Raw genomic sequence first — 12,369 nt, 5'->3', positions numbered from 1 at the left:
CGGTCGTCTCGCCAGGAAGAGATACCTTGTGTTACTCCCTTCCCATGTTCCTACCATTGGCAAAGCTGACACGCCAGTGGCTGAAGCAACCACAGGTAGCTGGTCGTAGGGCTTCACGGTCTTCTTCAGTCCCTGAGACTGAATCACTGAAGCTCTCCCAAGAAGGCAAACCTAAGAAGCAGCGAGAGAAACCAAAAAAGAAAATGACCCCCAAGAACCAAGGCACTGTGGTGGCTACCACACCCCACTTCCTACAAGCTCTGTGTATGAGGATAAGATGGAGATTCTGGCATCCGCTAAGGACCTAGATCTCGCTGGGCCCTCAGACACGGTGGATGTCGATCACACAGGTGCTCTTCTGGTGGCAGCAGGTGGCACTGAGGCGTAGACTGCCTCACTGAGTGTTTCATACCTTCCCAGTCTCAGGATCACGTAATCCTCCAGTGGAATTGCGGCGGTGTTTTCTACCACCTGTCTGAGCTACGGCAACTCTTAAGCTTTACGCCTGCTTTTTGCATTGCCCTCCAGGAAACCTGGTTCCCAGCAATGCGGAGCCCTGTCCTCCACGACTATAAGGGATATTACAGGAACTGTAGTGACTATAATAGTGTGTCAGGTGGAGTTTGCGTCTATGCCCTGAAGTAAGTATGTAGTGAACCTGTGCCCTTTCAAACCCCTCCTGAAGCTATGGCTGTCACGATAAGGATGATGTAGGAAATAACTGTCTGCAATGTATATCTTCCTCCAGTGGTGCAGTACCCCTGCATGTATGGGCTGCACTGATTGATCAATTCCCTAAACCTTTCCTGCTTTGGGAGATTTTAATGCACATAACCACCTCTGCCTCTTAAATACAGGTGCTCCCACACGTTTCAGTGTGGCACATGGCACATATTCGGCCATTGATCTCTTGGTTTGCAGTCCTGACCTTCTCCCATCTGTCCACTGGAGGGCACTCCTCCGGTGTCATGTCCATGGACATGATGAGCTTTAAACAAGGCAGATTGGGAAGCATTCACCTCTGCCGCCACCATTAAATCTCCCCCACATGGTGTCATCGATGTTGTCATTGAGCAGGTCACTACAATGATCGTTTCTGCGGCAGAAAACATGATCCCTCGTTCTTTTGGGTGCCCCTGGTGAAAGACAGTCCCTTGGTGGTCGCCGGAAATCACTGCGACAATTAAGGAGCATTGGTGAGCTCTACAGTGACATAAGTGGCACCCTTCTCTAGAGCACCTAATAACCTTTAAGTGCCTCCCCGGCTGCGTTAGCCAGCTTATAAAACGACGGAAACAGGAGTGTTGGGAGAGGCATGTGTCGACCATTGGGTGCCATACATCACCTTCCAAAGTCTGGATGAATATCAGCCATCTTTTTGGGTACCAGTCTCCAACAGGTCTCCATGGCATTAACATCAATGGCATGTTATCTACTGACGCAAATGCGATTGCCGAACACTGATGAGCACTATGCTAGAGCCTCTACGTTGGAGAACTACCCCCCAGCCTTTTGCATCCTCAAACAGTGGATGGAAAGGAAAGTCCTCTTGTTCACTACACGCTACAGTGAACCCTATAATTCCCCATTTACAGAGTGGAAGCTCCTCAGCGCTCTTGCACATTGCCCTGACACAGCTCCTGGGCCAGATCAGATAAACAGTCAGATGATAAAACATCTCTCATCTGACTACAATCGACATCTCCTTCTCATCGTCAGCTGGATATGATGTGATGGTGTCTTTTCATCGCAGTGGCGGGAAAGCACCATCATTCCAGTGCTCAAAACCTGCTTGATGTGGATAGCTACTGTCCCATCAGTCTCATAAACTTTCTTTGTAAGCTGCTGGAACATATGGTGTGTTAGCGGTTGCGTTGGGTCCTGGAGTCCCGTAGTATACTGGCTCCATGTCAGGGCAGCTTCCTCCAGGGTTGCTCTACCACTGATAATCTTGTGTCCCTCGAGTCTGCTGTCCAAACAGCATTTTCCAGGTGCCAACGTCTGGTTGCCGTCTTTTTTGACTTCCGTAAAGCGTACAACATGACCTGGCGACATCATATCCTTGCCACATTGTATGAGTGGGATCCCCGGGGCCCGCTCCCGATTTTTATCCAAAATTTTTTGTTGCTCCATACATTTCGCATCTAAGTTGGTGCCACCCAGAGTGAGTGAGTGAGTGAGTGAGTGAGTGTGTGTGTGTATGTGTGTGTGTGTGTGTGTCCCTCCCTATTCAGGAGAATGGCATTCGGCTGGGCTCTGTATTCAGTGTCTCTCAATTTTTAATGGCTATTAATGGGCAGCAGCAGCAGCAGCTGTAGGGCCATTGGTCTCACCTTCTCTGTTGGTGGATGACTTCTGCATTTCGTACTGCTCCTCCAGTACTGGTGTTGCTGAGCGGCACCTACAGGGAGTCAGTCACAAAGCGCAGTCATTGGCTCTGGCCCACGGTTTCCAGTTTTCAGCCGCTAAGTCGTGTGTTACGCATTTTTGTTGGCGTCACAACGTTCATCCAGAACCAGAACTTTACCTTAATGATGATCCATTCACTGTAGTGGAGACATATTGATTCTTAGGACTGGTTTTCGACGCCCAATTGACTTGGCTACCTCACCTTCGTCAGCTTCAGCGGAAGTGATGGCAGCACCTCAATGCCCTTCTCTGCCTGAGCACCATCTGGGGTGCAGATCGCTCTGCGCTGCTGCATCTCTACAGAGCCCTTCTTCAATCCTGCCTTGCCTATGAGAGTCTGGTTTACAGTTTGGCGGAACCCTCAGTGTTGCATTTACTCGACCCCCGGCACCATTCCATCGTTCGCCTAGTGACAGGAGCCTTTAGAAGGATTCCAGTGACCGGTATCCTGGTGGAGGCTGGAGTCCCTCCATTGAAGGTTAGGCATGCACAACTGCTCGCCAGTTACGTTGCACATGTTCGTAGTTCACCTGTGCATTCGAATTACCGTCTCCTTTTCCCAACCACAGTGGTTCGTCTCCCGCATCGGCAGTCCAGATCAGGGCTTACAATTGTGTTCATGTCCGGCCCCTTATGTCTGAACTGGAGTCCTTCCCAGTACCACCTCTCCTTGAGGTCCATTCATGTACACCTCCATGGTGTACACGTAGGCCGCAGATCCTACTGGACCTTTCACATGTCCCTAAGGACTCCGTTAACCCTACGGCTCTGTACGACTTCCTCTTGATTCTTGACATGTACCGGGCCATGAAGTGGTGTACACTGTCAGCTCAATGGCTGATGGTCACCTGGGCTTCTGTTTGTTCATGGAGGACATATTGAACAGCATTCCTTGCCAAATGGCTATAGTGTTTTCACTGCAGAGCTGGTGGCCATATCTCGTGCTCTTGAGCACATCCGCTCATGCCCTGGCGAGTCATTTTTCCTGTGTACTGACTATCTTACAAGCTATCGACCAGTGCTACCCTCGCCATCCTTTGGTAGCATCCGTTCAGGAGTCCATCTATGCCCTGGAATGCTCACTTCATTCATTGGTGTTTGTTTGGATCCCAGGACATGTCGGAATTCCAAGTAATGAATTTGCTGACAGGCTGGCCAAAGAGGCTACATGGAAAGCGCCTCTGGAGATGGGCATCTCCGAAACTGACCTGCGTTCTGTCTTACGCAGCAGGGTTTTTCGGCTTTGGGAGACAGAATGGCATAACAGTACGCACAACAAACTGTGTCATTAAGGAGACTACGAATGTGTGGAAGTGTTCCATACAGTCCTCTAGCAGGCAATCAGTTGTCCTCTGCTGGCTCCGCATTGGCCATACATGGCTAACACATGGTTACTTCCTCTGTCTGAGGAGCAACCTCGGTGTTGCTGTTGTTTACAAATGACGGTCGTCCACCTTTTGCTGGACTTCCCACTTTTAGCCGCTCTGAGGCGGACTTTTAACTTTCCCAGCACCCTACCTTCGGTGTTGGCGACAATGCCTCAACAGCAGCTTTAGTTTTACATTTTATTCGTGAGGGTGGGTTTTATCATTTGAACTAAGTTTTAGTGTATGTCCTTTGTCCCTCTTTGTCCTCCACCCTAGTGCTTCTAGGGTGCAGAGTGGCTGGCTTCTGCTTTTCATTCTCATGGTCAGCCAGCCATGGTAATATGCTCTCTTGTTTTGATCTCTTCTACATGTTTCTCTCGTCTCTCTGTATTTTTCTTGTCCAGTTTTGTCCATTCTAGTGTTTGTTAACCTTCTGTCATTCTTATGGTTATCTCTGTTCTTCCAGCTGTTTTTTGTATGTCTTGATTATTTTACTCCCGCTCTTGTGGAATTATTTTAAATAGAACGAGGGACCGATGAGCTAGCAGTTTGGTCCCTACCCCCCCACCCCCCCCACCCCCCCACCCCCCTATCTCTTTTAAACCAGCGAACCTACCTTCCATATGAAGAATTGACAGAGCTAAATCATCCATATGCAGATGGGCATTCGGAGCTGTCTACAGACTTATGAGAAAGGATGGTGGCAAGGCCAAACTGAGATGTGTTCATCACTAACACAAGGTGCTGGCACAATGGTTTAATACCAGCAAGCGATACTTCAGAACTCAAATAAATAATGGATGGTTGAAAAAACTGTCTTGTCCAAATTGCACTTGAACCCTGCAGACTGTAGAATAGGTAATACACTAAGAAGGTTTTGCAAATGTTCCTCTGTAGAGGCACCAGACACTACTATATCATCAAAATAGTTGGTGCAGCCTGGAACTTATGCAATACGTTGCTCTAAAAAGTGTTGAAAATTAGCTGGTGAGCTTGCCACATCAAAAGGCAAACACTGGTATTGATAAAGCCCAAATGGGGCATTGATAACTAGAAGGCATTTAGATTCCTTGTCGAGCAGCATGTGTAAATATCTCTCTGCCCTGTCAATCTTTGAAAAATAAAGACTTCTTCATAATTTCGCAAGCAGCTCATGCAGGTGCGGCAAAGGGTATGTATCAATGATTAACGGAGTATTAATAGATTTTTAAAAGTCAGTATGTTTTTTTACTGTTGCCAGTGGTGCTGACTGCGAAGTGGAATGAATAGGTCAAATAACTTCTAGGTATGAAGACAACCTAATGATGCTTTTATTTGATCCCATAAGGTTACAGGTACTGGGCAGGCTAGGAAAAACGAGGCCGGACAGACTGTTTCACTGTAATATGAACCTGAAATTCTGTTGCACAACCCAGCCCCAGAGAAAACAGATAGCATCTAACTATTGATATGCAACTTGATCAGAAACCAAATGCACTTCATCATCAATGGAGAATCCAAACAGTTTAAAAGCATCCAAACCAAACTGAATTTTCAGTGTAAGCATTGTCCACAACTAGGAGTGTTAATCACTGAACCACAGCCTTGCAAGTCACAGGTGCAGGAAACTTTTACTGTCAAAGAATGGAAATCTGTTGCTTTTTTAACTCAGCAGTCTCCGCGACACTGTAGTCAGGAAGAGAGAACCCAAATCCACTTAAGTCTGAGAATTCACCAACATTACTGCTGCACCCATGTCTACCTGCATTCTCAATGATTTGTTAAACATGCACATTTTAGTGTATAACTTGCTTTGAGACAATTCCACTGCTGACACACTGTTCACATTCATGTTTGTTTTGTCCTCACTCAGGTTTGGAAAGGAGTTGCATACAAAAGCAATTTGTCCTTTCTTATGGCACCTATGACACATTGCCGAGCACTTGGAACATGCAGCCTATTCGTGTTGAATGGTGTAGTATGGGCATGAAAGCAGTGGAGCACAGGGCTGTTGGTGTTGTGACACAGACCGTCATTGTCGTCAATACCAGTTACCTTTACAACACTGAGATCTCTGCTGGACTGCTGCAATAGTGTCTTCATTCCCTTGTGAACTGAGTGAAAGCTGAGAGGGGTGAGAGGAACTGATTTATGAAACTTCGGACCAAGCTTCTATCTGATTATCTGCAGCCCATGAAACTACAGATGACTGACCTATGTTCAATACTTCTGTAAGCATAGGATTCTCACACTGTAGAGCTTGCCCTAAAACTTCCCTATCAGGAGCGAAACATATGATGGCATCACGAAGCGGTTGACCGGCACTGGATTCCTTATGAACATTTCTCACAAAATTACAATGGCAGGTAAGTTTATGTAGTCCTGCTGCCCATACCCAGTTTGATTGTTTTGGCTGCTTTTGGCAGTGGAAAAACACTACACGAACATTAGTAATGTATTTTTACAGTGGTAGGTAAAATGTAACTCGCACATCTAATCAAAAGAAAGACTTGGAGGTTCGTATAAGAGGGCAACCTGACACAACTGATAACTGCAGGGTGAAATCCACAACATAGTTAACGTTTGTTACCTCAAATGCCTGGAAATGTTGCTGCAGGCATTTTTCATAAGCATCCCAGTCTTCTGTTACATCATCGTACACAGCGAAAGGCAGCATATATGTTGTTGGTAGGGTAGCATGTCGTGCAATGTAGTCGTTCAACTGGAAATAACAATTGTCAGCACCAGCTGTAGCTCAGGAATAGATGGAAGCACCGCTTCTACAGAAATTAACCTAAAAGTACTGAAGTGGAACGTAGCTGTACACAAGTATCCAGCAGAGCCGTCCGCTCATATTCTTTAGTTCCAACAGGGGCACAGCTAGCAGGCTGTGCACACACCTACTGTCATATTAGCAGGCTGTTTGGCCTCTAGTATCCAAATCAAGCACAAAGTTCATGTGCGAACTATGAAGTAGCGCACACACACAAAACTGGTAGTTACAGCAGTCATATGATTGAGAACTTTTAAGAGTGTGGGTCTATGGGTAGTGTTGCTGGCATGCAACCAGCAATGTTTCACAAGGCACTGCACGTAACGTACAACACAGCAAGCGCATGGCACTTGAGAAACAGCTAAGATTGGATTTTGGCTGCCCCGTAGCACTTGACTCCTTGAAATGTCAGTCATAAAGTAATTATAATTGGAGAACACAAAGGCACACAAAGGAGTACACTAGTTACAATGAAAGAAAAGGTGTGTATAAACAAAACATGAATTCTTTGAAGCTAGTAATATTCAACCCATAAAAAAGACTGAACAAAACAATTCCAAAGTAAAATTAAGGAGCATTTAAAGAACGCACATCTTCTCTTGAGTGAACCTAAAGATGCCATGTTTAAGAGCGCAGCTAAAAATTCACAAAGAAGGAAATCCAATAAGAGCAGTAGTTTACTTCATAAATAGCCCAGCATACAAACTATCGCAGAAACTAATAAAATACTGATGAAAAATTATACATATGGAACAACATAATCCATTAAAAAAACTGCATAGCTGGTGAACTAAAAGCCACAGAACTCAATCAGGATGCTCATTTTTTATCACCAGACATTGCCTGCCTTTGCTCAAACATAGCTATACAGGAAACTGTAGCAGTGATCCTGAAGAGCCTAATGAAACATAACAATGTGAATATGTGGAGCTTGTTGAATTCATGGAACTCTTCCAGCTGACTTAAAACTACTTTACATTTAATGGCAGCCAGATGGCCTAGCAATTGTATGTATACATGGTAGCATAACCAAGCGAGGTGGTGCAGTGGTTAGCACACTGGGCTTCGCATTCGGGTGGACAATGGTTCAAACCCGCATCCGGCCATCCTGATTTAGGTTTTCCGTGATTTCCTTAAATCACTCCAGGCAAATGCCAGGATGGTTCCTGTGAAAGGACACGGCCAATTTCCTTCCCTACTCCGATGGGACCAATGACCTTCCTGCTTTCCCCCTCACCCAAACCAACCAAATAGATCAGTGATGCAAAGGGTCCAAATAAAATATCTTTGAACCAAGAAAACATGCAACAGGAAATACACAGTGAAACAGATTGCAATTTCTAGGGAGTATGCAGCTTCCATTGTGACTTAGCACTGAGCAAAGTAAAAGATACAGGTTCACACCACATTACAGATCAAAAATATAAAAGCAAATGTATGTATAGCATCCTGCACATTGACAATATCTCACAAAGGATTGCAAATATCTTAATAACATGAGGCAAAGTGTAACTAACAATGGAAACTAATACGTAATACAAAGTGTAATCATGACCAACATTCGAATTCTGGGATATTCAAAATAACATGCCAGGAATGCTCCATGTTCGACCTAGGGCATACAGGTGGAGATTTCCACACCAGGTATACAGAGCACATTAGAATCTACATATACAGCAGACAAAGATAATCAGCAATAGCTATACACACACAAATCACCCATTGGAAATGTAGAGCAAAATTCGATAGTACTCCACTGACTAAATAAAGGTCATAAGATTCATCTGAAGATAGAACTGTAGATATTCATTCCACAAACAAATAACAAGACAGCATATTGAATGAGAAACTGGAAAGTAATTCACTGCATTTCTTCAGATGTTTCGATAGCATCCTTAATAAATAGGCAAGTAAAATAGTCATTCATAGCAATAAGTACCTTTATAAGTAAAATGTAAATAAATAATGATTTAGATTAAAAATGAAAATACTTTTTGCACGAAAGAAAAGGATACAAACTCTGTTAATGGTCTATTGCGTTATCTCTGTTCACGACTTGTAAAAATGGCTTTGTGGCTGTTTGCTGTTGTACCTTTGCTGTTTTCAGCATGTGCTATAAATTGTGTGGAGAATGTTTAATATATGTGAGCTTCTGCATAAGTAAGCTACGAGAAAACTATAAGTAAAAGTTTTTGTCCCAATTCGATTTAACTGTGTATAAAAATCCATCATTAATTACAAAATTGCATGTGTGTATATTACAGTAAAGGTGTCAGAATAATTCAGCACCTCACACGTTGAAAATGTCTGAGACATTTTGCCTTAGTACACAAAAAATGCACTTGAAAATGGGAGTCACATCCCAAAATACATTGAGCAAGAAGAAAATTAAATAAAACATAAAGGTGGTTGGCTGCAGAAAGTTATTTTACAAACAAACTCATTGTTATGGTAACTTCCTAATTCAATAGCCTCCGATTCAGAAAGGTGATAATACCAAGTGTACCATGCCATCAAAGATCATAGCTGCTCTCACTTTCTCAGTTATTAGAATTTCCTGTTTCCACATACTTTTACCTATTCAGCTATTCTTTAGTACTGCTCTGCTAACTAGGTTGCTAGTGTAAATCTACTCCCAAAACAATGAAATAATCTGGTCCATTTTTTATTTAAAGTTGTAGGTGTTCAAGTAAATGTGTGGTCTGTGTTCTTCTAATAACTTGTGCAGACAGCAGCTTAGGAGTTCATACAACAGTGTCTGTCTGGGTCGCATTACAGAAACTCTAGGGGAGGACACGAGCCGGAAGGGAAGGGGGGGAAGGACTTCATTCAGACAGTAATATCCTCAGCCAGTCTGTGGCTGTAGACTGTACAGACAATGTGCTATATGTAAACTGCCTCACACCACTTACATCTCTTTGCTGTTAAATTTGTTCATAATAAACAAAATTTTGCTGCAGTAAGAATCTGAACCTATTATTTTACAATTGTGAACAGGTCTGTTTCTCAGCAACTGTATACACAGTTTTCAAACATAGCAATTATACAGCCAGCAGGTTGCAAATAACTGTTTGGTACAATTGGAATAGGTTTCGACACCTAAGGGTGTCTTCATCAAAATGAAATTTTGGGAAACCGTAAAATCACATTGTGAGAAAGCAAGGGTCAGAATTTAGAGCAGGTATGCTCAACTCAAGTCTTGTCATGTTTGCATAGCTGGGAACAACATCTGACATCATTTTACAACCCAAAAGTTACTGATCTTGCTAAATGTGCATAATTAGAATTTCTTCCCCAGGGGAAAAGTTGGTAGGCTACTTGCCACTTCATATGTGTGCTACAAACTGGGATTTAAACGAGAAACAAGAGGAGAAAACTCTTGTTATCCATTGGTTGTGGTAGAGGATGAGTAGTAGAGTAAGGCTGCAGAAATGTAGGAAGAGCTGAAGATAGTTCCCACAAGCATTGTCCAGAAGAGCTGGTTGTGGTAACCTCTCCCATACCTGTCCCAAAACATCCTTGCGCACCCCCCCCCCCCCCTCCCCCCATAAGATGGTAATTTTATTTTTCTATTGGAAAAGATTGTAAGTAGAAAAGAGAGAGCACAAACAAAACACCAATAAATAAAAACAAGACTTCAGGTACGGGAAATATGATGATGAGGTCTTAATGCAACTACTTGGTATGTTGGAAATAGGTAATGGGATGCTGGATGAAAGACATTTGTAACAAAAAGCATGAACGTACTGTAGAGTGATAATATTAAATAATTAATAAAATGTTGTATGTCAGTGCTATGATATTCATAATTCTAGTGAAGCAAATATGTGTTTGGGTTTGGTTGTTTCGTGAAGTTTCCTCCTCAAGTAACTGGGTTAATTGAGTAAAAATGTTTTGCTACCTCAGAAAGTAAATTTGATACTATGTAAGTTACGGGAACATCTTAGATAATGTGTACTTTCATAAAGTTTTCCTAAAAATTAAAATATGATATGAAATGAACTTAGTTTTCTGAACAACTGACAATATTAGGCTTACAATTTCTCTGAAAAATTGTTCCTATAATCATCCACTAGCAAACAACTCAATACGGACACACAGTTTTTATACATTACTAAATTATTGGCAGGTTGTAAGTAGGTAAATTAATTCTCAATTTGCCGGCCGCGCTGGTCTAGCGGTTCTGGCGCTGCAGTCCGGAACCGTGGGACTGCTACGGTCGCAGGTTCGAATCCTGCCTCGGGCATGGGTGTGTGTGATGTCCTTAGGTTAGTTAGGTTTAAGTAGTTCTAAGTTCTAGGGGACTTATGACCTAAGATGTTGAGTCCCATAGTGCTCAGAGCCATTTGAACCATTAAATTCTCAATTTTATAATGTTGGCACATCGTTCTTGCATCAGACAGGTTGAATATTACTCAAAAATATTGTACATTGCTGCATCTTCAATCACTTTTATAATGTGTGTCTGTTTTATTCCTTCCTTTTGCCATTTTAGTCTCCTGAAGAACAAGCTTAAGTTTCAAAAGTCAAGAGTTTTTTTCTGGTTGTTTATATGTTTTTCCAAGCATGTCATTTAATTGTGCAGTAGACTGAAAAAGAAATATTCATATATTTTTTGTATTAAATGTTTTGAGAGCTGAAAAAAATGTGAGTTAAATGATGGTGTATGTTTAAACCTTAGCATTTGCAAGTTATTGCTTTTTTTATATACACTCTTGTTGTTTTCTATGCTCTTAGAAGTTAACAGAAGAGATTACCGAGCATGGTACGGTCTTGGTCAAACATACGAAATCCTGAAGATGGCATATTACTGCATTTATTATTACAAACGGGCACAACAACTCAGGCCAAATGACAGCCGTATGCTGACTGCACTCGGAGAAACTTATGAAAAACTGGAGAAACACAAGGACGCTGTGAAATGCTACTATAGAGCACATAGTGTTGGAGACAGTGAAGGAACAGCTCTTCTGAGAGTGGCCAAGTAATGACACATATTTTAAGAGAATATTATGTAGTAATTAGAGGATTTCAGCATTATCACGATTACTTTTTAGTGATTTGTGATATTCGTCATTCCAGACTGTTTACTTGCCATCTGAAAAGTGAAAAAAGAAATATGAACACATCTCGAGGGAAAAACCCAGCTATTAAGTAACATGTGTAGAAATGGTCACATTTATAGATGTCCTGACAGGCTAATGATGTCATTTTTTGCATAATACTTCACTAACTGCTATTGTCTTCATCATCAGGCACTGTGAGTGATGTCCCCAGCCTCACTATATGAATTCTAACCAGCATATAAGGTATTGTTGACAACATACTGCTGTGCTATTCCTGCAGCAACTATGCCCTTTCTATTCTTATATTCTCATGCTTTTTTTTGCAGTATTTCATATTGTTAACATTTGTGGAGGTCCTCCCTCACAGCAGTTGATGAAGGCGACTGGGCAGTCATAGAAATATTGCGGTAAAATTGAAATTGTTAACTTCTGAATAATGGCCAGAAAGCCCAAAAAATCACCAGTGTAGAAATGTTTGTTCAGATCAGTTTACTGCTTTGAAAGCGTAAAAGTTAATATACTTCTGTTATTAACAATGGTGGTACTACTGTTGTATGTTTCAGGTTATTTGAAAAGCTCAATGAAAGTGAACATGCTGCAAATGCTTACACACAGTTTGTGAAAGAGACTGATAATCGCCAAATTGCTGACAAGAGTGAATTGTTTCAGGCATACAAATATTTAGCAAACTTTCATATAAAGCATAATAAATTGGATGATGCCTATCGATTTGCGCAGAAGTGTTTGGACTATGAAGAAGTAAGCTGACAGAAAT

General features: G+C 42.3%; 1 protein-coding gene across 5 annotated transcripts in view; it reads left to right on the top strand.

Annotated features, from left to right (window-relative positions):
* The window catches only part of LOC126161418 (cell division cycle protein 23 homolog), a 100,611-nt gene that overhangs the window by 69,996 nt on the left and 18,246 nt on the right, over positions 1–12,369 (top strand). For 4 of the 5 annotated variants that reach the window (XM_049917207.1, XM_049917211.1, XM_049917210.1 and 1 more), the window contains 2 exons: positions 11,266–11,512; positions 12,158–12,353. In XM_049917207.1, coding sequence (XP_049773164.1) covers positions 11,266–11,512; positions 12,158–12,353 — 443 coding nt within the window. The remainder of the gene's footprint in view (positions 1–11,265; positions 11,513–12,157; positions 12,354–12,369) is intronic. The other variant, XM_049917208.1, reaches the window with a different exon arrangement.

Source organism: Schistocerca cancellata, chromosome 2, assembly GCF_023864275.1.
Source record: "Schistocerca cancellata isolate TAMUIC-IGC-003103 chromosome 2, iqSchCanc2.1, whole genome shotgun sequence".
Classification (NCBI taxonomy): Eukaryota; Metazoa; Arthropoda; class Insecta; order Orthoptera; family Acrididae; genus Schistocerca; species Schistocerca cancellata.
Note: the sequence above shows the minus strand (reverse complement) of the source record. Positions and strands in the feature narration are given on the sequence as shown.